This window comes from Molossus molossus, unplaced genomic scaffold (assembly GCF_014108415.1).
Source record: "Molossus molossus isolate mMolMol1 unplaced genomic scaffold, mMolMol1.p scaffold_m16_p_6, whole genome shotgun sequence".
In the NCBI taxonomy this organism is placed as follows: Eukaryota; Metazoa; Chordata; class Mammalia; order Chiroptera; family Molossidae; genus Molossus; species Molossus molossus.
Window position 1 is genome coordinate 69,249,583 of NW_023425399.1, and position 25,942 is coordinate 69,275,524.

The following is a 25,942-nucleotide window of genomic DNA, read 5'->3' on the forward strand; positions in this document are numbered from 1 at the left end:
CAGTAAAGAAAAAAAATTTTTTAAATAAAGGTCATTTTTGTCAGGAACACCAAGGTAAGGACTAGGAGCCCAGCTCAACACAGAACGAAAGGCAAAGAGCCCTCTGCCAGGTGGTACTGGAGTTCTGGAGGGCTTAGAGGGGTTCTGTTCAAACTGCCATGCACATGAGGATCACCTGGGGATCCTGTTAAAACAGGTGCTGGCTCAGAAGGCCTGAATGGAGCCTGTGATACTACATTTCTAGCAAGCTCCCAGGTGATGCTGCTAGTTCTGGGACCAAATTTTGAGTAACTTTCTTTTAAAAATACCATGAGAGCCTAAATTAATGGTTCTGAGTGGGACTCAGAAATAGGGGGGAGGGTAGAATAATAAAATTCCCAAAGTGTTTACTAGAAAAATGAATATGTAAATTCACCAGAAAAAACTCCTCAGTTCTAAATATATTTAAAGACAATAGGCAGATTCAACTAGAGCAAAATAATAATAATAATGATGACGATGATAATAATTTATTAACCGGTTTCACCATGATTAATGTAAAATAGTAAGATATGCAATATATTCATAATTCTGTCTTATTTCAAGTTTGTGCTGGTTTTCCCCTGCTGAGCTTCATTTGCCACTTTTAGCTTAAACCCTAGAAATGCTAACTCATAGGGAAGGATGTTCTTTTAGCATTAGATATTTATGTTATCAATAAAAGCAACTAAAAGCCACGTGGAGTTTTTTTTAAGGGGGGGGGGGGGTATTTGAAGTAAATTCTAGCATCTAGTGACTGTGCCTCTAACTGGCTCGTTAGACCACAGAGCTCCTCTGAGCCTCTTACTACCTCATCTGTAAAATGAGAGCCTTAGAAAAAATGACATCTGTCTAGGCCCCTGACACCCTTTGATTCTTTAAGTCACCAATGGCAAACATTTAACAACTTGATTTGAGCGAATAACCCTGAATTTCCTAGAAGGCACCTTTTTGCGAGATTTGCATCGCATACACGTACCTATAAGAGGTGCTGAACGTCCAGTAGTCTGTTCATTCCTCGGCGTCGACCGCCCCCTGCAGGCCCTCCCGGGACTGACTCGCCTTGTGGTCAGGTCCCGCGTCCTTGGGACACAAGCGCACTCTTTCCATCACGTAAACTGTTGGGCACAGGGAGAGCAGGGCAGGACACAAATGCCTTTTTCATTAGATCAGAGGCAAAAGCCAGTTAATAAAGACCCAGAGAAGAGGAAAGGCCCTTCAGGGTTTAGATGAGGGAAGGAAGAGACAAATTTTATCTCTCCAGACAGCAGCATATGAGAGGGTAGCTTTATTTATTTTGTTTAATTCCCTGGCTCCCTAGCTGGAGTTTCATACACACATTCCTTATCAGAATCTTGGGATTTTTCACAGTTCAATATGTATAATGTATTATATTGCTACCATAATAGAGAACATTTTGACCAGAAAGCTTGTATCACTTTTTATGTGTTAGTAAATCATTGTTCAGTGCTTCTCTGTGGATAAGTTAAACCACGCTCATTGGGGTGAATATTATCCTTTCATTCTTTCTTACTCAAGGCATAAAAATTATTACAATTTATCACAACGCAAAGGTAATAGAGTGGGTAGAAGTCATCTTTTCAATATCTGAGCACAATTCTGGAAAAGCTTTTGACTGCCAACAGTCCTAATTATTACTGTCTTTGTACCTAATTGATTTAGTCAGAGAACATGTGGTCATTTGAATAGTATTTGATTCTGGTGATAATGGATTGGTGGAGCATGTTTCCATTCTGCTCGAAATGGTTCTGCCTTATATCATGTGTAATTATACTTTCTGTTTTGAATCTGTGAAGTTAATGATTCTTCACATTTCCTGGAAAACCTTTCTTTGCTCTTTGTTTGGATGAATGAGTAGTTATTTTCTCTAAATATAAGTTTCTGAACTGTTGCGTTTCTATAACTAAAGCTGATGAAAAACATAGCCAATTGATGTGCATTCATGTGTGTTTCATGGCACATTAAAATTATATTTTAAATGCCTTTTTCTATGGTCACCTCTGGTCTTTTCATGCCTTAATTAAGGCATCTGGGTGGCTATACCCAATTGTGATGTGTTGGAAAGGCAGCAGGTGATATTCAGGAGAGGAGTCTGGTCATTAGAACTACTTGCATTTCCCGGAGAATCAGACAACAAAAATGCTATAAATCGGAGAAGAACAAGAGGAGAGGCCCACCACCTCCCTCGGCTCATGCCTTTCTTCCTCTCCACTAAGAACAGTGCTGACCCATCCATCAGGCGGGGAAATGGAATATGCAGGAGCCTCATGCAAGTGGCGCCTCCATAGGTCCTCGAGCCCACACTCATGAGTGCATTCTTAAAGTGTGCATCACTCACTATCACACACACAGACACTGATTCATCAGAGCAGAAGTTTAAAATTTTGGAGATTAGCCCAGCCGGTGTGGCTCAGTGGACTGAGCTTCATCCCATGGACTGAGAGGTCCTGGTTAAATTCCCAGTCAGAGCACATGCCCGGGTTGCAGGCTCAATCCCCAGTAGGGGCGTGCAGGAAGCAGTTGATTGACATTTCTCTCTCACATTGATGTTTCTTTCTCTCCCTTCCTCTCTCTCTAAAAAAATCAATAAAAAATATATTTAAAATCAATCAATCAATCCATCAATAAAGGGGTTGTGACCCCTTTGGTTGTCAAATGACCCCTTTCACAGGGGTTGCCTAAGACATAACAGTAGCAAAATTACAGTTATGAAGTAGCAACAAAAATAATTTTATGGTTGGGGGTCACCACAACATGAGGAACTGTATTAAAGGGTCTCAGCATTAGGAAGGTTGAGAACCCCTGTTCTAAGGCATGAACTCAGTTCTAAAATCCAGTTTTAGAGAAGGTCAGGGACAGTGTTAGTTTTTTTTCTGCAGATGGTAGCTGACCCCATGGTTTGGCTTGTAATTTTTTTTATTCTGTGATGGTATTGAAGCCTTATGCATTCAGTAGATGTTGTACTTTGAATTTTGAATTTTGAATCTTTTCCTGGCTAGCAATATGCAGTACAATACTCTCACGGTGTTAGGCAGTGGCACTGAGCCGCAAGTCATAGGCAGGCACGAAATCAATTGCAAGGGTAAACAACTGATAACTTACAGTGTACCCTGTTGCCAGTATTTTCTACAACAAGTTTATTGGGATGTAATCCCATAGTATGTCAAGTAGTATTTGTACATTCTAACCCATTTATTATCTGAGTGTGGAGTTATTATTTTTTATTAAATTTTTATTTTACTATAATTGAAGATTCACATGTAATTGTAAAAAATAATACAGAAAGATCCCATATAGCTTCTACCCAGTCTCCTCTCAGTGATAAAATCTTACAAAATAGCATAGTCCAATAAACAAGCAGGATACTGACACAGCCAAGATACAAAACCTTCCCATCACCACAAATACAGACTTGCTGCTGAGCCCATCCACTAAGCTCCAAATTTTTGCTATTATATTTTTCAGTTCCCAAATTTCTATTTGACTCTTCCTTATTTCTTCTGTTTCTTTGCTGAACTATTTATTTGCTGAGACTTAATTTTTTACTAGTTTCCAGTAATTATTCTTTGAAGCATTGTTATCATGACTGCGTTAAAATTTTTTCAGATAATTCTAATATCTCTGTCATCTCAGTGCTCACATCTGTTGATTATCTTTTCTTATAATTTTAAACCTTCCTGGTTCTTAGTATGACAATTGAAACACGGACGTTTTTGTATTATGTCATAAGACTGTGGATGTTATTTAAACCTTCTGTTCAAGCTGACACTTCTTTTAACACCACTCCAGCAAGGGAATAAGGGGGACCACCTCTTTACTGCCAGTAGATGACAAGTCTAAGTCTCCACTCCAACTCTATTGATGCCTGAAGTGGGGGTTCCTCATTACTGCTGGTGAGGGTGACACGTATGACTCCCCTCCTGCTCCCCACTGATGCCACATTGGGGGTGGCCTTGTTACTACTGATTAATGATGAAAAAACCTGGCTTCCCACTAGGCCTCTTCTGAAACCACCCCTACAAGGAGAGGTAGGGCTGCCTTCTTACTGCTGGGTGGGAGTGACAGTCCAGGCTCCCCATGTGGTCTTCACTGACACCACAGGGGTGGGTGAATCCTCATGGGGAGCGAAGTCCCAGCACCTGCTTTGGTGGGAATCGGGGCACCATGTATGGTACAATATACACGGCCTTTGCTGGCATGGCATATGTTGTACCACATTTTTGTATGATGTTTGACTGGAGTAAAGCAGTCATTGTCTGAAAGTGTTCTGTCTTGTGTGAGATTGGGCCAAAGTATGGAGATTGTGTGTGTGTGTGTGTGTGTGTGTGTGTGTGTGTGTGTGTGTAGCCAGAGTCACGGGCCATGTTAGGCTGGGATCTGCCATCAGTTATTCAGGTTACACCATAACATAATAATCTAAACCACCTTTTTCTAATTTTTCTAAAGTATTACATAGGCTAGTAGCATCCCTAAATGTCTACCAGCCATATTTACATTAGGTTGCAGGATAATTCCCCAATATGTAATAGCCTTGTGATTTTAAACTTAATTCAACTGGTCATACATAAATAATGTGGCCAACTATGTAAGCCCAATCTAGAGCCAAAGCTGGCAACCACAACAAATAAGAAAAAACATAAAGCCATAAAAATTTAGTTTTCATCTGAAAAAACTCAGAGTTGTAGAATTACTGTCGGTAACATTTTAGTAGCTGTGGAAAAAATACAAAGAAAAAAGTAAATATTATCTTTGTTGGCTAAAGAGAGGATTCTAAAAATTGCAAATAGTTAACCTAATGGGAATTCTATGAAAAATTTCAGAATGAATTTTTAAACAGATGGTTTGTGATGATTTAGCAAATTAGGAGCCAACATAGATTTACTTACAAGGCATATATAAAAGTACCTATATTTCCTTCTTTGAAATGGTTGAGACATATTAGAGGAATGTCATTGCATTCAGGATATATTTAAAACAGTGAATCACAATAGGCTCATAGAAAAAAAAAAATTGGAGAAATATGGGTTGGATAGCAGGGGCATGTGTAAAACAGTCTTATAGCAAAACTGTGTTATTAATAGGCTCTCCTAATTCAGAAGATCACTGGTTCACCCAATCCTGTCAATAATTTTACAATGATTTGGAGAAAATAGATGGCACACTGATAAGGAGGGTACAGGGTAGGTAAAAGAAAAGTTAGACCTAGTTTGCAATTCTGAGTTCATAAACTTGTTAGCTTCAGTTTCCTTACTTGTAAAACAGGGATAATAATGCTACATAATTGTTATAATAATCCATAATATTGTTGTGATAACTAAATAAGACATTGTAGATAAAACGCTTGAATGCCTGGGACCTTGTAATGCTAATTTGGAGTTTTGTTACTTTAGCTCCTTCTTTCATCACATTTGCTGGTGACATATAACCAGTGAGAATAGATGATATGTCTTGCCCGGGGGTGATAGCCTTTGATTTTCATCTAACAGAAACAAAAGTTCCAAAAATTGACATGACTTACCATTATTTGATATGAAGAAGATCTAAAGGTTGTCCAGCCCTGGCCAGTTTGGCTCAGTGGTAGAGCGTCGGCCTGCGGTCCAGAGAGACCCGGGTTCGGTTCCTGCTAAAGGCATGTATCTCGGTTGCGGTTTGTCCCCTACCCTGGTTGGGTCGTGCGGGTGGCGACCACTCGATGTGTCCCTTTCACGTCAATGTTTCTCTCTCTCTCTCTCTCCCCCCCTCTCCACTCTATCTGAACAAAAAATAAATAAATAAATAAATAAAGGTTGTCCAAAGGTGTCTTACCAGATGCTAAGAGCATGATTGTAAGACGAACAGTCCAGAGGTTTCTCAGGCCACATCTAGGAGGACATTCTGTGGAAGAGATGGTTATGGCCACTATATTTTGCACTTGTTAGTTCAGAGTTGAAAATCTGATTTTGGTTCTGGGTGCTCTGTTGTTAAAGAGAAAATAACAAATTGGACTGATTGTCGAGATGAGTCATCAAGGTAATCATGACCAAAATGGTCTAGATAAAGAGAGCATCACCTGGAGAAGAGAACTCTTAGCTGGCACGTAACAGCTATGTTCACAGCTGGAGACTACTGCATGAAAGAGATGTCTTTTTGTGACCTTTTGGCATGCTAGTAGTGAGGACAGACATAGGGCATTTGACGATGGGGATTAGAACAGACATAAAAGAATTCTTTGAGTCTGTCTTTAGTTGCTTTTGTCTTCCTAAAATGAAGTCAGAATATGAAGTACTTTGTGAAAAATTTATCAAAATACTTTTACACAGGCTTTAACTGCTCCAATTTGTCAATGCCAACTTACATCTGTGTAAGTACATCTGCTCTGCCCTGACACTTTTTAAGCTGAAAGAAATGCTCTGTATTCAACTCAAAACAGCATGTAGGTCACTATGTCCAGCCCCTCCTAAGAATTACTGTTTCAGGCTCTTTACTAACTAGTACATTTGAATTGTTATCACATCTTTCTTGGTGATGACATTATGTCTTCTCTTGCTGGTTCATAAACTGACACTACTGTCACCAGTCTCTCTACAATCTCTGCTTATGGAATTGTTTTCCTGGATGTCTTAATTATGGCAATGCAATTTATTCTCAATAATACTGTATTGAGTTTTAATTGTATTACTATTTGCAATTACTAGAGCAGTAAAATTATACTTGGATTTCCACCACATAATAGAACTATCATTTTTCTATGTTCAGCCATCGCAATAATAATCCCTAAAATACCACTATATTATTTAGTATCCCTAAAACTTGCCATCATTATATACAGTTAACCTTTGAACAGCATAGATTTAAATAGCACAGGTCCACTTATACGCAGAGTTTTTTAATAAATACAGCCAGCTCTTTGTATCTACGGGTTTCCCATCTGCAGATTCAACTAGCCGCAAATCAAAAACAGTATTTTCTCATTCCCAACCTCAAATTCCCAACCTCAGATCCCAGCCACTTATCTGATGGGAAGGGCTGACTGAAGTTGAGTTTTTGGTCAGTCAAAAGATATAAGCAGCAGCCACTATGGAAAACAATATGGTGTTTCCTCAAAAAATTAAAAATTTATCTGCCATTTGACCCAATGATCTCACTTCTAGGACTATATCCTAAGAAGCCTGAAGCACCAATCATAAAGAATATATGTACCCCCTATATTCATAGAAGCACTATTTACAATTGCTAAGATCTGGAAACAGCCCAAGTGTCCATCAGTAGATGAGTAGATAAAAAAGTTGTGCCACATATACACAACGGAGTACTATGCAGCTGTAAGAAAGAAAGATCTCTTAACCTTTGAAGGGACCTGGAGAGCATTATGCTAAGTGAAATAAACCAATCAGACAAAGACAAATACCATATAATCTCAGTTATTTGTGGAATATAATAAACAAAATAAGCTGATGAACAAAATAGACCCGGAGACATAGAAAGGAATATGGTTCAGATGACAGCACTCAGAGAAGGAGGGCGGTGGGATGGATGAGATGAACCAAAGAACTTATATACATGTAAGCATAACCAATGGGCATAGACAACAATGCTGGGGTGGGGGGTCGTGACGGGGTGGGATGGGGAGGAGGGTGTCAATGGGGGGAAAAGGAGAAACATTTGTAACCAAAAAAATGAATAAAAATTGAAAAAAAAAAAACATATAAGCAGATTATATACTGCATGGGGGTCAGCACTGCTAACCTTCATGTTGTCCAAGGGTCAACAATAAGTTTTTTGGGGGGCGGGGGGAGTGATGAGTGATAGATCCCCAAATTTGTTAGTAACTTAATTGCTGAGAAATTAAAGAGAAATGTTAAGTACTTTTGTTAGAGAGAGATTCCTACTTCTGGCTATATACTCAAAAGAATTGAAATCAGGGACTGGAACAGATATTTACACACTCATGTTTACAGCAACATTATTCACAATGGATACCCAAGTGTCCATTAACAGATGACTGGATAAACAAAATGTGGTATATGCATACAGTGGAATGTTATTTAGCCTTAAAGGAAGGAAATATGACAATTCTGCAACATGGATAAACCTTGAAAACATTATGCTCAGTAAAACTAGTCTGTATGATTCCATTTATATGAGGTCCTTCGAGTTTTCAAATTCAAACAAACAGAAAGTTGAATGATGGTTGCCAGGGTCTGGGGGAAGGAGGAAATGGGAAGTTAGTGTGTAATGGGTACAACAGAGTTTCAGTTTGAGCTGATGAAAAAGATCTGTGGATTGATGATGGTGATATTTACACAAAAATGTGAATGTACTTAAAGCCACTGAACTATACACTTAAAAATGGTCAGAATGTTATGTGTATTTTGCCACAATAAGACAGAAAGAGCGAGATCCTTATTGTGGAGTAAATTCTCACAACTCAATAAGGTGGGTATTGTTATCTCTATTTTAAGGAGAAGGAAAGTGAGGTTTGCCCAGTGACATGGAGCCAACTGAGACTCAGAGCCAGGTTCATTGAATGCAGAGCCAAGATTGGCAGAGCGAGTGCCCCACTGTGAAACCACTTATGTTAAAGGCGGTACCACCTCCCACAGCAAATCACATTCTCTAGGAATTGTTTTAATTGATTTGGTGATCAATTTGGTCCTAAGCAAACTAAAGCAAAGATAATTGCAGGAATCATTTTGAGGTAATAGCTAAGAATTGTTTCTATAAAACTGATACCCACAGAGTAGAAGAAAGAGACAGGAACCCCACTACTCTGTTCAATTCAGTTCCAGGCAGTGATTTGCCTAAGTGTGTATCACCGTGTACTCACACAGACCTCCTTAGATGATTAACGCAGGCCATAGCCCAAAAATTCCTTCATGGGTTTCTTTGGAAACAATTCCTTCTGTGCGAAGTGCTGTATCCTCAGCCAGCCAGCAATAAAACTCTACGGGGCACATTTAAGTATTAAGAAAGGTTCTTTCCTCACTGCTGCCAAAGAGAGAAACAAATTCTCCTGGGCCTGACATAGTGTAAATATCATGGTAAAAGCCATCACCACCCTGCTCTCTGTCACCCAGGGATAGAAGTCAGCAGATCATCTCTCATGACCCCCTCAGCCACTGCCAGCTCTGAGTCTGCTCTGCACCACCCCTCAGGTCTTCGCCTTCCATGGAACCTGATTTTCTTCATATCCTCATCAAGGTCTTACTGAGCCTCTTCTCACAATGTCTTCGGGGACTTCAGACTCCCTACTCCTCCCCTCTCACATTTATTCAACAAATATTTAAGGAAGCCTAATACATGCCAGCCACTGTGCCGAGCTTTGGGAATACAGTGATGGGTTTCATATATTCTCATGATCCTAGATGTAATCTCTGCCCTTAGAAACCCAAAGTTTTCTGGAGGAGACTGACCTGGAGGCAATTGCAATACACTTCAGTAGACCTGGGAGAAGGCTCAGGCCTGTACAGCTCAGCATACTGGATATCTGCCATCCCGGGCACTGACCTGCACCCTGTGCCTCTAGGTCTGCTCTCATAGGTCCCTGGGTCTCAAATGCCTTCTCCCTGGCCTGCTCTTACCTGGTCACAGTCATCATTCAGACTTTAGCTCAATTCATCTTGTCTCTGACGCTCTTCCTAAAGCCTTTACTCCAAATGAATCTCTTCTTTTTTTACCTTCTTATTGCTGCTTTCTTAAACACCCATTATTAGCTTAACACAGATTATCTTGACATTAGGTCTGCATCTCTGTCTCAACTTAAAGACTAAAGTTCTCAATGGTGGGACTCATATGTCCTCCATAACATCTAGTACAAGTGTTATGAATAATTGGCCTTTGTTTTGTATGGCTTTAAATCTAATGTTGCACAGTCTAGAGAATCTGAGGAAAAGACTTTGATTCCAAGTGTCAGAGAGTTTAAACATGATGGAAAAACATATTTGGCACACTGAAAGAATTCAATTTTATGTTGATAATTTCTATGTCTGATGAATTATTATGAAAAGAACTGCACCTTCATATTGGACAAGGCTTGCTTTAAAACTAAAATGATTTATCCCACCTTCTAGCATAAGGCTTTGCACACAGTAAGTCTGTCACTTTTTGATAGTTGCCTCAGGTGAATAGTCAGCAATCTCCATTCAAATCAGTCCCTTTCTATTCTACAGAGCAGAGTTGATGGAGCAAATAAAAAGCTGCAGCATCAGATGAATCCCCAAGACTTTCTCCTCAATTCCCATTTACTCCACCTTGAACCCTGAGCCTCTAAGACATAGCAAGGTTTACAGTGCTTGACGATTGCAATGTCTCCTAGAAATAATGCTGACATTCAGCCTCCACGTCAAACAACAAAGAATCTAGCAGGGAATCTATAAGAGCTTGTTCCTTCAGCTTATGTCTTGAGTTCTAGAAGTTGTCTGTGTCTAAGCTGCTACCCTCTGATGGGGCTAATCACTGGCGAAATGGATCCCTTTATGAAGTTACAATCCTAACAAACAGACGGAAAATTAATGTTTAAGGGTCAACATGGTGTTGCAAATGAAGCAAAGTTTGAAATAAGGACTTTATGTGCCCGCTAGTATGAGCATCTGGAACAAAGGAAGGAAAGTTGGGCATTTGCAATCCAGCTATATTCTGTAAATATTTGTTGGTTAATTATGGTCAGTGTCATCAAGAAAATTACTTTAAACTGAAGCCACCTTTTTTTATAGCATCATACAAATTTAGAGCTTTCTCATTTTACAGATGAGAAAACTGAATCCCAAAGATTTCAAGTCATTTTTTTTCAAGGTCATTCAAATAGTTAATGACAAAGCCAAGACTTGCATCCAATGTCCAATTTTCATTGATCGGTTTTGGATATGTCAGATATTTACTTGTGTAACTTTTTTTTCTTTTTCTTGCCTGATTTCACTGGTTAGAAACTCCATGTTGAAATGAAATGGCAAAAAAAAAAGTCATTCATACTCTGTTCCTGACCTCATGGGGAAGGCCTTTACTATTTCATCAAGTGATGTTACCTGTAAGTTTTTATAGATGCTCTTTATCAAGTTAAGAATGGTCCCTTCTATTCCAAGTTTATTCAGAAGTTTTGTTTTTTTTTATCCTGAATGGCTATTGTATTTTTTCAAATGCTGTATCTACTTCTATTGAGATGATCATGTAGTTTTTGTCCTTTTTTCTATAATAGGGTACACTAATCTATTTTCAGATGTTAAATCAAGCTTGCATTCCTGAAATAAATTTGACTTGTGCAATATTGTGTAATCCTTTTTGTATGTTGTTGGGTTCAGTTTGCTATTGTTCACTGAGGACTGCTGTGTCTATATTAATGAGGGCTATTAGGCTTTAATTTTCTTTTCTTGCAACACCTTTGTCTGACTTTGGTATCAGGGTGATATAGCCTCATGGAATGAATTTGAAAGTATTCCTTTTTCTTCCTATTTTCTGGAACAGTTTGTGGAGCATTGATTCTATTTCTTTAAGCATTTGATGTAATTCACCAGTGAAACCATTGGGGCCTGAGCTTTCCTTTTTGAAAATATTTTAAATTACAAACTCACATCTCTACCTGTTGTAGACCTATTCAGCTTTTCTATTTCTTCTTGAGTTAGTTTTGGTAATTTTTCTTGATTTGGTTTTTCTAGATTCTAAAAATTTGGCCATTTCATCTCAGTTGTTGAATTTAGTACTCTCTTATAATCCTTTTAATATCTGAAGTAAGTTCTAATATATCTTTTTTTTTATTTCTAATTTTAGTCATCTATTTTTTGGTGGGAGGGTGGCTTAGTTAATCTACTCTATTGAAAGTGCTAGGGTTTTTTCAAAGAACCAACTTTTGTTCAAAATCAGCTAATTTTTTTGTTTTCTATTTTATTCATTTTCAATCTAATAACTATTGTATTTTTTCCTTCTGCTCACATCAAGTTTAATTTTTTTATGATTGTTAAGGTGAAAGCTTAAATTATATTCGTAAATCTTTTTTTTTCTAATATAGTCATTTATACCTATTGATTTTCCTCTAAACACTGCTTTAGCTGCATTCCATAAATTTTGATATATTGGATTTGTATCTTATTTCAAAATACTTTGTAATTTTCCTTGTAACTTCTTATTTGACACATGGGTTTTTAGAAATGTGTTCTTTAATTTCCAAATAGTTGTGGCTTTTCAAAATTTCCTTTTGTTGTTGATTTCTAATTTAGTTCTATTGTTATTAAAGAACACACTTTGTATAATTTCAGTTCTTTTAAATTTATTCAGACTTGTTCTATGGCCTGATCTCTGGTCTATCCTAGAGAATGTTTCATGTGCATTTGAAAAGAATTGTATTTTGATTTTGTTCGGTAAAGTATTCTGTATGTGTCTGTTAGGTTTGGTTGGTTGATAATATTTTCAGGTCTCTTATATCCTTACTGATTTTCTGTATAATTGTGCTATCCATTATTGACAGTGGAGTACTGAAGTCTCCAACTATTATTATTGAATTATACACTTCTCTATTTAATTCTGTCAGTTTGTGTTTCATCTATTTTGGAACTCCATGGATAGGTGCACATATGTTTATAATTTTAGCATTTTTGTAAATGAATTTATTTTTTTATCATTATAAAATATTCCTCATGTCTATAGTAACATTTTTTATCTTAATGTATATTTGGTCTAATGTTAATATAGCCACTCCAATTGTCTTTGGTCTTGCCATTCTTATACTCTCAACCTATTTGTGCTCTTTAATCTAAAGAATTTCTCTTATAGACAGCACATATTTGGATTCTGTTTTTTATCCAGTCCCACAATCTCTGCCTTCAGATTTAGGTATTTAATCCATTTATACTTAATATAACTATAGTAGGATTTAGGTTTATCATTTTACTGTTCGTTTCCTGTATGTCTTATGTCTCTTTTGCTCCTCTGTTTCTCTATTATTCCTTTTTTGTGTGTTATACATTGTTTTCTCTACTATACCACTTAAATTTCTTTGTGGGGATTACAATGTGGATCTAAAGTTAAAATAAATTAATTCAGTGTAATATTAACTCAATTTCAATAATGTATAGAAAATTTCCTTTAATATATCTCCCTTCATTTCCCCTCCTTTGTGCTATTGTCATATAAATTATATCTTTATACTTATAAAGTTTTTTAATTAATATTTTGCTGAAAATTATGCATTTTATATATTACATTGTAGCAATTCTTGAATCAGCGCTTCATTTCTTTTTACTTAAACTTTTATAATTTAAAAATAAAATATATATACAGAAATATAACTTAATGACTTATTATAAAGCAAGTACTCTTGTAACTATCATATAAATCAAGAAGTGGAATTTTGCCAGCTACGCCAGACCCCATCACAATTGTCTCCTTCTCCTAGTAAATAGCCACTATCCTGACTATTATGATAATCATTCCCTCCTATTTTCTTATGATTCAAGTATGGATCCCTAGACATTACATTTTATGCTTCCCGTTTCTTTAATTTGATATTTATTTTGAATTTTTTTATCTACAGATTTCCCCCTCTATCTTCTCTCTCCCCAAAACCCCAGTTTCTTTTTGCTATTGATTTTGTTTGTTTCACCCTTCTGCTGCTTACTCTTTAGTGCCTTTCCTGGACTAGTTCTTTACAGTCTATAATCCCTGCAACATATAGCCACTGACTTCCCTGCTTCCTTTTTTTTTTATTTTAATTTTCACTTTCATTTTTAAACCTGGCTTTGTTGGGTTAACCTGGAGTCATCATAGGTTAGTGGTCAACCAATGATTGATCAGAATATTTCCTTAAATATCTTAAGCCAATAAGTCTTCCACCTTTTGCCAGTGGCATCTAACATCTGGATGTGAAGTCACACTTCTGAATTTCAGGTGGTTTACAAAATCAGCCTTAGTTTTTACTTCCTGCTTGTCCAGAGTTTCAAGGTCAGCCACAGATGAATAAGCAAGGCCCTTGCTTTCCCAGGTCTCTCCTGGGCATGACAACAGCCCTGTGAACACATGAAGCCTTGTAGGTCCTCAGCAGTATATCAAAATTCTTCAATATCCTTTGTTGCCATCAAGTTTTCTAGGTCTTTCTTTTAAATTTCGGGTTAAGCTCTTGTTTGCTCCAACTGAGAGTACAGCTTTAAGTAGCTATGATGTTAACGTCAACCGATTCCTACTGTTTTTGATAAAAACCTGGGGATAGGGTTTTTCCACAGAGCTGAACTTTTAGTCAGATCAAATATCGTCAACACCCTGGGAACAGAGCTTTCACAAGAAACAGTGAAATCAATAGAAAGGTCACTGCACCGAAAATGGTGCTTTCAACAAAGTTCCAAGAGGTGCAGCCCCTCCATTGATCTTGAGGCTGCCATCTGTTTATAGCTACTATGCAGTAGAGCTGGAGGCTAGGGGAATGGGTGTACCAAGTTAATCACCACGGACTTTACATCTACATTCAGTAGTTTTTCTCGAATAATTAATTTTCATTTGTTCTCTGCCTTTGGTTTTCAGTGATCTGAAATGGTTGGTTTTAATAGTTTTGCCTATTTTTTGCCATTGCTTTTGTGCAGAATTAAACTCATCAAAGTTTCTACTCTGCCTTTCTGAGAGTTTCACTCTATATGTAAAATTTTTTGCTCTTTTATCTTGAATAATATTTTTATAAAGCTTGTATGGCCAAGAGAATTGAGAGTGTATGTCAACACAAAAATTTCTGCCTGATCATTTATACAGCAAAGTTCATATTAACCAAAACATAAAAACAAACCAAATATTCTTCAGCTGGTGAATGGACAAATAAATTGTGGTATAGATTCATACAATGGAATATAATTCCTCCATAAAAAGGAATAAAGTACTGATACATAATACAACATGGATGAACCTTGGAAACATCATTTGTAAAATGCCATGTTGTATGATTCTGTATATATGAAATGTTCCAAACAGACAAAGGCATAGAGACAGAAGGCTAATTAGTGGTTTCCAAGGGTTAGGGGTGAGAAGAATGGAGAGTGACTACAAACGGATACAGGAATTTAGAGGGTAGAGAGGATCAGAGATAATTAAAATGTTCTAAAATTAATTAAATAGTGGTTATGGTTGCACAATTCTGTGAACATACAAAAACTACTGAAGTGTATACTTTATTTTTTTTTTTTATCCTCACCCGAGGACATTTTTGCATTTATCTTCAGATAGAATGGGAGGGAGAGGAGGAGGAAGAGAGAGAGAGAGAAAAACATCGATGTGAGAGAGACACATCAACTGGCTGCCACCCGCACAACCCCAACTGAGGCTGGGGAAGAAACGCACACACCCTTAGCGGGAAGTGAACCTGGAACTCTCTGGTCTATGGGCCAATGCTCTAACCGCTGAGTAAAACCTGCCAGGGCCTGAATTGTACACTTTAAAAAGTTGAATTCTATGATATGTGAATTATATCACAATGAAGATTTTTTAAATCCCTGTAAGGTCTTTATACAATTTTGAAATTTTGAAAACTATTTTAGAGCTACAGTGATGATCAATTAAATTTCCCTTTGTTCATTTATATATTTAGTCATTCATCTCTTTCATAAGATGATTTATGTGCAGCACCTAGCATAAAGGAAGCACTTCAGGTTCTGTTAGGTATTGTTATTAGTCATTTAAAAAGAAGGGCCAGTGTACCACTGTGTAACAAAATGAATGAAACACTGGCTCTGTCTTCTAAAAGCTTAATAATCTAAGAGAACACAAACATGTAAACAAAAAACTACAGCAACGAGAAAAGTGTTTAACAGAGAAATATAAATGACACAATCGGAGTACAGAAGGAAAAGTATTCTCTTGAGTCTGGGGAGAACAAAGGAGGCCTTCTGAAGATAATTGATCTGAATAGATGCTCTAACACCTAGTAACCTGCTTAATCAGTAGAAGTAAGAGTTGTGAGTAGAAAGTGGAGGAAGGGCTGTATTTCAAGCAAAAGAAATAGCATATGCAAAGATAAACAGTGCGAGAACTATGCATAGCATGTGAGGAAGTAGGAAAATGATAGTAGAAAAGTAATTAAAGAGTATAGATATTCTCCTGTCAGTAAAGAGGATTCACAGAAGGATTTTAAGCAGGAGAGTGTCCTTTCACATACAGGGAAAGAGAAATGCATTTGAGGCCACAAGGCTGGTGGCACAGAACCTGGTTTAGGAGGATCAAATTGAAGCTTGAACTAAAGAAGTAATGGAGCAAGAAGTGTTGAAGAAGATGAGGCAGAAAGATTCTAAATGTGGACAGGAAGTAAAACTGAGAAAATCTGATCATCATTGGGACTAGGACAGTTAAGAAAAGAGATAAGATTAACACCTGACTTCTGGTTTGGTAATAGGGTAAATTCCAGTGTCATTTATCTCAATGTAGAATAAAGGAAAAGAAACAAATTTGAGGGAAAAGGTAATGTGTTCATTTAGGGGGACATGATGATTTTTTTGATACCTGTGGAAATTCCAGGTAGAAATGTACAGTTTTTAATTAGAAGTTTAGTTTTAAAGTTTCAAAGAAAGCTATGGGCTACAAATAGATTTGTGAGTTGTCAGCATAAAGTTAGTAGTAGAATCCATTGACCCAAAAAATTATATAGATTTAAAGTGTACAATGACTAGGTTAATTAAAACATCCATCACCTCACAGTTACATTTTTTTGTGTGTGGTGACCCCACTTAAGATCTATTTTCAGGCCTGTCTGCTGGCCTTTGGGGGAAGGGCTCACCAAAGAAACAATGGCCTCCACTAGCACTCTGCGCAGGAGAAAGGTGCCTCTCCAGCCCCCGCCCCAATGCCAAATAACTAGGCTCTTCCCCGTATTGTCTGTTGCCTCTCAAGCTGCCTCCCCCGCCCTGGAGCCTGGACAGTGTGTGTCTGACTCTGACTTTTTTAACTCCTCCTGGATGGTCAGCAATTGCTGTGAAATTAAAGGATATTTAAGCAGCAGTGACTGGGTGGGAGTGGACCCCCACCCCCAACAGCAGCTGAGGCTCTGAAGCGGACATCCATCTCCAGGCAGCAGCAGCAGCACAGATCGGCAGCTTAGCCCAATCCCCAGCAGCATCAGCAGAGGCTGATCAGGAGCAGTGCCCCAGCTCAAGCAGCAGCAAGGCTTGGGCAGCTGAGACCTGCCCCTGACAACTGCAGCAGTGGAGTTAGAGTGGAGCCCCTCCCCTAGAAGCAGCAAAGTCCTGAGAGCTGAGCATCTTCAGCCCCCAACAGCAACAGAGGATTGGGAGCTGAGAGCACCCCCTAGCAACAACAGTAGCAATAGCAGTGCAAACCAGGAGCTGACACTTGCCCCCAGCAGCATCAGCAGAGACTGATCAGGAGCTGAGCCCCATCAGGCAGCAGTATACTCCAGAAGCACATCAACTAGACCCACACACCCCAGCAGAACACCAATGGGACACACACACACCAGCAGCACTTACAATGACAGACCAATACCAGCCACCAGTTGTCAATCCTCCAGGACCTACAGCAGCAAGAGGCACCATACACCAAAACAATCTGGGAGGCACAGCAGCCTTATTTGACACACACTGACCTGCCTACACATCCTAACATCCCTCACCAGGCCTAGAGCTATCAGACTGCTAAATTGGTGAGATAAGGAAATAACACCCAAGTGAAAGAAAAGGAGAAATCACCAGAAAAGGAACTACATGAAATGAAAGAAAGCAATTTGTCAGATAAAGAATTCAAAGCAATGATTTTAAGGGTGCTCAAACAATTTCATGAGAACTACAAGCAACTTAGTGAGAATTATAAAGAGCTCAATGGGTACTACATCAGCTTAAAAGAAGAGGTAGAAATTATGGATAAAAATGAAGAGGAAATAAAGAATGACATAGCTGATATGAAAAATACCTTAGAAGGATTCTATAGTAGATTAGAAGCTAAAGAACAACTCAGTGAGTTAGAAGACAAGATAGAAAAAAAAAGAAAAAGAAAAAACAAATAGAGCAGCAAATGGGGAAAAATATTAAAAAGCAGGAGAGTTTAAAGGAGCTTTGGGACAATACAAAATGTAACAACATTTGCATCATAGGGGTACCAGAAGGAGAAGAATCAGAGAAAGGAATAGAGAACCTGATTGAAGAAATAATGACAGAAAACTTCCCTAATTTGGTTGAAGAAAAAGTCACACAAGTCCAGGAAACACAGAGAGTCCCAAGCAAGATGAACCCAAAAAGACCCATAGCTAGACACATCATAATTAAAATGGCAAACATTAAAGACAAAGAAAGAATCTTAAAGGAAGCAAGAGAGAGACAGAAAGTTACCTTCGAGGGAGCTCCCATTAGATTGTCAGCTGATTTCTCAATAGACACACCTCAAAAAATTAAAAATTGAAATGCCATTTGACCCAGTGATCCCACTTCTAGGAACATACCCTAAGAAGCCAGAAACACCAATCAGAAAGTATAACATGTATCCCTATATTCATAGCAGCACTATTTACTATTGCTAAGATCTGGAAACAGCCCAAGTGTCCATCAGTAGACAAATGGATAAAAAAGCAGTGGTACATATACACAATGGAGTACTATGCAGCTGTAAGAAAGAAAGATCTCTTATCCTTTGAGACAACATGTAGGGACCTGGAGAGTATTATTCTATGTGAAACAAGCCAATCAGAGAAAGAAAAACATCACATGATCTCACTTATTTGTGGACTATAATGAACAAATCAAGCTGATGAACAAAATAGACCCAGAGACATAGAAGTAGGGTACAGACAAATCTCAGAAGAGGGGGATGGGTGGGGAGGGAAGAAATAAACCACAGAACTTATATGCATGTATGTGTAACCATGGACATAGACAACAATGTTGGGGTGGGGCGGGATTGGGAGGAGGGTGTCAATGGAGGGAAAAGGAGAAACATCTGTAACAAAATAAATTTTTTAAATTAAATATCTATTTTCAGATACCATATGATCTCACTTATATGTGGAATCTTAAAAAAAAAACTAAATTTATAGATATATAAACAGTCTAGTGGTTTCTAGAGGTGGGGGGGGTAGGAGTGAACAAACATCCAGTTATAGAATCAATAAGTCATAGGGATGTAATGTAAAGCATGGTAGCTATAGTTAATAATATAGTATTTTATACTGAAAACTTGCTAAGAGAATAAATACAAAATGTTCTCATGACAAGAAAAAAATGCAACTGTGTGGTGATAGATGTTAACTAGATTTACTATGGTGAGCATTTCACAGTATATAAAATATCAAATCATTATGTTGTACACTTTAAACTAATCTAATGTTATATGTCAATTATATCTCAATTTTAAAAATTAAAAAAGATCTTTGTTGGTAAATTTCAAATACACAACGTATTATTATTAAATATTTTAAATATTATCATCATGCTGTACATTAGATCTCCAGAGTTAATTTATCTTATGAAGTACATTTTTATTAATAAAGTTAGTCATTTTCTCTTTGGGGACCTTGGTTTAAAATGTTATGGTCTGAGCATTATTGCATTTTTCTCTTCTTTGAAATGGCAACCTTACTGATAGACTGGGCCAAGCTTGTTTGTATCCTCACAGCCACCTAAGGGCATCTCATCTTTGGGTGTAAAGGACATGATAACGAATGGGACTCAACCAGGCTAAAATTTCAGTTCAGTTCTGATAAGCCACAAGAGGTGAGCTTAGCGTAACTTATTTAGGGAGAAAAGCGGGAAACAATGAATACAGTTTGAATAGGCCAATGTAAAAAAAAATAATCTAATATGAGAGCTAATATTTGTGAATACACACACTCTCTTTCCTCTTAGCAAATCAACTTTCTTTTGAGGTGAACATAAAGTAATCAATGCACTATTTGGGGTACTTTTTAATGAATGTTTCCACATCAGGAATACATGTACATACTATACCTTTATGTTGATAGCTGTGGGCTCTGCTCTCTAAATGGATGAGATGGAAGAGTTCACTTCCTTATATTTAGTGTATTATTAAAGTATGCATGTATTATTTTATTAGGAGTGACTCAATCCTTTCTGAGTGATTTTTCACTTTGAAATTTGGAAATTATGCCTTGTTTCATAACAAGTGGCTAGGGTGAGTGATTGTCTCAATGATGCCTCATTTCCCCATCTCAGCCAGCACATTCATTTTTCACAGCAGTGGACATCCACTTCTCCTTCTGAACATACACCATTTATTAAATAACCACCCCATTGCTGTCCTGATAACCATTTGGAACAGCTCATCATTTATGATGGCAATATCATTGCTCTGGACCAGGTTGCAAAACAGCCAAAGAAACATTTAGAATCTCTCAGGTTCTAAAGGGAAGTGAACTTTAGGTTATAATGCAAATAGCTAGGGCCCTCTTTTCCTAGAAGAGATTGTAAAGGGAAAATGAATTCTTCGGTATATTTGTTTGTTGGTTGGGATTTTTGCCATGGACATTTATAATGACCCACTGTGAATCCCCATAATAGTACATAACACATGGAAAATATTTGCTTGACCTGGCAGAAGTATTTTCATGTTTGGCAGCTACTTGAAGGCTCTAGAGGGAACATTTCCTGAACAATCAGTTTCTCTTTTATAATAGCAAAATACACAACGGGTTTATTTTTTATGTTCAATTCTAAATCTGCTTTAATCTGGTCCTTCCTTCAGTATAATAGCAAAAAGTGGTTGCTAACCAAATTCTCTCGGTTTAGTATTATTGAGTGTATCTTTTTCGGCTATTATATTTAAGTAATTCCATACAAGCTTCAAGAATGGATACAACCACCCCAAAATTTGGTGACAGACAATATTATGATCTTGGATTCTGCAGGTCAGTAATGCAGACAAGGCAATGTGAGGGTGGCTTGTGTTTGCCCTGGAGCATCAGCTGGAAAAACTCAGTGGCAGGGGAAGCCGCAATCATCTGGAGGTATCCTCGCTCACATTCTGGGTTTTGGGACTGGTTGTTGGCTGGGATCTCAACTGGCTGCTGGCCAGAACGTATGCACAGCCTCTGCCTCTGTGGCCACACTGTGGTGGCGGCTTAATGGTTTGTATGTGCACAAGACCCAGACCTGCAGCAACCGCCTTACAAGGAAGGAAGATCCCCCAAAACAAGGTCAGAACACAAGATGGTAAAGCTGAGAGAGGGAAAGAACAGGAACCACTGAGTTCATCTGGAGTACTCTAAGTCCAACATCCTGTTCAGTGAAATAAAATAAATTTTCTGTATGGTTAAAAAAAAGAATGGATGAAATATTATGCATTGCTCAGAGGACATTTGGAATGTGAAGAATATCTTTACCCTCTGAGGACTTGGACATGGATATGCATGGATCTGATGTGCAAATGGTAAATTATTTTTTATCAACATGTCCTTAATTACTAGTGAGACTGGACATCTTTTCATATACATGGTAGCATATAGATTTATTTTCCTGTGAATGTGTGTATCTATTTTCCTGTGATTATCTCTTTATAGCTTTTTCCCATTTTATTTGAATTGGTTGCATTTTTTATTCATGTTTAAGTCCACTTTATATATTAGAGATGTAACCCTGTTGCAAATATGTTCCCTACTCAGTGTCTATTTCTTTTAACTTTGTTTACAGTGTCTTTGTTGAATGAAAGTTTTTAATTTTTATGTAGTTTACTTGTTCAACATTTCTTTCATCTTTATCCACCATGTTCCTGTGTATTTTTTAGGCCTTTTTATTGCTTTCCATAAGGTTTTATAGTTTTGTGGGTTTCTTTCAAAAAATTCTGGTAAATATCTTTAATTTTTAGGTATAGAAATTAAGATTATATTCTTAAAATATATTCTTCTGGCCCTGGCTGGTTTGGCTCAGGGCTTAGAGTGCTGGCCTGTGGACTAAAAGGTCTCAGGTTTGATTCTTGGTCAAGGGCATGTACCTGGGTTGCAGGTTTCATCCAGGCCCCAGTAGGGATCATGCAGGAGGCAACCAATCAGTGTGTCTCTCTCACATCAATGTTTCTCTCTCTTTCTCTCTCTCCTCCCCTCCCTATCTTCCACTCTATCTAAAATGGAAAAATATCTTCAAGTGAGGATCAACCAAAATAATAATAATAAAAATTAAATATATTATTCTGTATTATATTACACATCTTCACATTTGTAAATATTTTTATTTTTAATCTACATGAAAAGTAGAAATCCATTTTTCCCCAAATAGATGCACCTTATCTAATACCATTATTAAATAATTGATCACTTCCTCACATATTTGAATTGCCACTTTTGCAATATACTAAGTTCTATTGATTTGTCTGTTTGTTCACTAACACCACATTATTTTCATAACTGTAGCTATAAAGTATATTTAAGACCTGCATTTCTCTCCTTCTTTGTTTATTATTTTGTTCTGGCTGTTCTTAGAGCCCTTCTCATATTCATCTTCTATATTTAATTTTCATGTGTAGTCTCAGATCTATCTATTCAAGTTCCAATGATATTTAACTCAGTCCTATCATTTGCTGAAATTATTGCAATACTGAGACCACCTTGACTGATTTTTCTTCTCTCATTTGCCCACTATAGTCTACTCTTTAATTTCTCTTTATAAAGAAATCTGATTATTTTGAGGCCTCATAATTTTTATAACAGTATTATTGAGATATAATGAACATACCATACAATGAACTAAATTTAAATGTACAATTCAATGGCTCTTAGTCTATTCACAATGTCGTGCAGTCATCATTAATTAATTTTATATCAGTTTTATCACCCCAAAGAAAAACTCCATGCCTATTAGATATCACCCCTCAATCCTGCATCTTCTTCCTCCTTCACTACTATATGTCTTTATAGATGTGCCCGTTCTGGACATTTGATGTAAGTGGAATCGTAATCTATGGTCTTTTATGACTGGCTTTTTTCACTTAGCATGATGTTTTCAAAGATCATCCAAGCTGTAGCTTGTATCAGTACTTCATTTCTTTTCATGGCCAAATAATATTTTATTACATAGATATACCACATTTTACTTATTTAGTCACCTGTTGATAGACATTTGGATCATTTCCACATTTTGGCGTTTATGAATAATGCTGCTACTAACCTTATAAATTTTTGGAGTTTGTTGCATTCCAATAACAAAATCTGTAGAAATTTTTATTGCAATTGCATTAAATTTATGGATTAATTTGGGAAAATTTTAATTTGTATTACAACATTTAATATTTCCATCCTGAAAAAATCATTTTCTTTTATAGTTATTTAGGTCTTGTATATTGCCTGCCATGAAGTTTTATAATTTTCTTCATAAAATTCTTGTGCACTTCTTTTTTGTACTTTCTACTTATTTTATAAGGTTTTGCCATTTTGAATGGAATTTTAAATTAAAATTTCTATTTTGTGAAAGCACAGAAAGGAAAGGGGTACAAAGGAAAGCTTACAAATCACACAAGGCAGAATTCTGGGGCAAGGCAGTCAGAGCTATCATCTCCTCCCCCAGGGTGCCTGGGAAGAGGTGAATGGCAATATTGTTGCATGGTTTGACAGAATTTAATTGCTCTCTACTCTCACCAGACCTTGATGACTTCCTGTGAAAATTTTTCTTTCAGAGACACCACGCAGGAGTTTAGCAATTATAGGAGGGCATTTATATTATTTGCCCATCATTCAAGGTGCTACATTAATGAATGATAGTACTGCCACACCTTATTGCTAAAATGAAATCTACATTTTAGAATGTGATATATACGCCTCTTTTATTGTTCTCTTCCAGGATTTCCAATGAACACTCCCCCAAACTCCAGATCCGGAGTCACAGTTACCTGAGGGCAGTAAGTGAAGTCTCCATCAACCGAAGCCTAGACAGCCTTGACCCTGCAGGCCTGCTCACATCACCAAAGTTCCGCTCCAGGAATGAGAGCTACATGCGGGCCATGAGCACCATCAGCCAGGTGAGCACCTTAGTCACAGGCCGTTAAGTGCACAAGGGTTGGTGGAGTCTGAGACTATATGAAGTGAGGAGGTAGTCATTCCCCCAGGACACCACTGAGGAGTCAGGCAGGAGGTCTAGTCTGAATGCTATTTGTGTGTGGCCCCCACGAGCATCTGGTATCAACAGTCTACTAGCAAGTGAAGGGTCCTCTGCAGATAAATAAAGCACATCGGGGGAGTCCTTGGAAATTCATGAGCAGACACTCATGAAGTGAAGTTCCAAAATTTGTCAGCAAGAAGTTAATGGATGTGGCTTCAGTTGTAAGATGCTTGAAGAATAGGACAGTGTGGACAAAGAAGAAAGACAAATAGAAAGACACTGGCAAAGCCAAGGTAGTATCTAATCATAGAAGTACAAGTATTAAGCAGGTCAAGACCATAGACCCAGGCACAGGAAGTGAGATACTATCTATTTACATCAACTGAGTCCTAGGTTAATATTGTGGCTTGGTAATGAGACAGAAGCCCACTTCTAAGAACTGGTACAAAGGACTGGGGATTAAAACTCAATAAAGGTAATTGACTCAGCTAAAGCTTTTCTAATCTCTCCCATCCAGGTCTCAGAGGGTGTGGGAGAGAGGTGTACTGCCTAAACTCAAGGGTTTAGACTCTTGGAGGACCTGACCTTGCAGATTTCTGGGGCCACAGAGAAGCAGAAGGTGCTTCAGAAGCTTCCTCTGGAAGGACAAAACAAAGGGTGTTTGTTTGTTTTTTAAAGATGTTTAGGAACACTTCATTTATATTTATTTCACAATTTTAAAAAATAAGTGCCATACTATTAATTCAGGTAATATTTACTGAGCAAAACAATGGGCTGAATTATGCAAGTGATTCAGTGATGAATAAAACATAATCCCTGCCCTCTCCCCCAAAAAAGCTTACAATCTAATGAAGAACATACAAAAAACTTAAAGGTGCTGTCACAAATGTGATTTACTTGAACACCACAAAAACACTCTAAGGAAGGCAGAGCAAGAATGAACCTTAAAGCCACCTTTACTGGGTCAGGCACTGTGCCAACTGCTTTGTATTTTTGAAATATTAGTCCTTATAAACACTTATAAGATGTAAGTAACCAGATGTTAAATGAGACTGACTTTGTGGTCATGAAATTGTCTACAAGATCCCTGAGGCTAAGGAGAAAAACATATATTAAGAACCCAGATTCTGAAGAGAGAGCTTCTAGGCATGGGGTGTAGGAATATACAATTTAACAAATAAAGTAGTATTTGATTCTTAACTTTGAAAAATGCTAGCCTAAAGCATATACAAGGAATAACAAATGCTCTAGTTTGGTTGGAGCTCAGAATACTTGTAGAGGTGGCAGTGGGAAACCTATCCTGAATTTTATTCTAGAGCTATTTTTATACAAGTGATTTTGCATTCCAGGCCCAGTGGACTAGACTTTATTCATTAGAAATGGGATTGATTAAAGGCTAATTAAAACTTCAGCTTTTAAGCAGGTAAGAGATGTAATCAGAATTTTGATATAGGATAATTAATTTGGCAAAAAATGTAGGAAATATTGGAGATGATGAGAGGCTGAAGACAGAAAAGCTGGTTTGGAAGACAGACATTGTGATCATCAAGGCGGATTAATGCTAATGATGATGGTGGTGGTGATGGTGGAGATGGTAGCAGTGGTGGTAATAGTGGTGGTAGTGATGGTGGTGGTGCAGATGGTGGTTATGGTGGTGATGGCAGTAATGCTGGTATAGTGAGGTGATAGTATAGTGTGGTGAGGGTATAGATGAAACAAATAATGCATTTGAACAAAAACAAAAAAAAAGATGAAATTGTAGACTAAGCATTGAAGCCTCTCTGATCTATAACAGTGAGACCCTAAAATAGAACCATGTCGCTCACTTTGTCCCTACTCTTTGATCTACATGGATTCTTGAAGAGCAAAGAAAAGCAGGGGTCACAGTGAAGTTCCAAGAGCAGGGCAGGATGAGAGTCAAG

The 25,942-nt window shown here is 37.6% G+C and overlaps 1 protein-coding gene across 8 annotated transcripts in view; it reads left to right on the forward strand.

Moving 5' to 3' along the window:
- Positions 1-25,942, forward strand: part of DLGAP1 (DLG associated protein 1) — a 329,410-nt gene that overhangs the window by 114,372 nt on the left and 189,096 nt on the right. For all 8 annotated transcript variants that reach the window (XM_036245132.1, XM_036245131.1, XM_036245139.1 and 5 more), the window contains exon 3: positions 23,763-23,940. In XM_036245132.1, the coding sequence (XP_036101025.1) occupies positions 23,763-23,940 (178 nt within the window). The remainder of the gene's footprint in view (positions 1-23,762; positions 23,941-25,942) is intronic.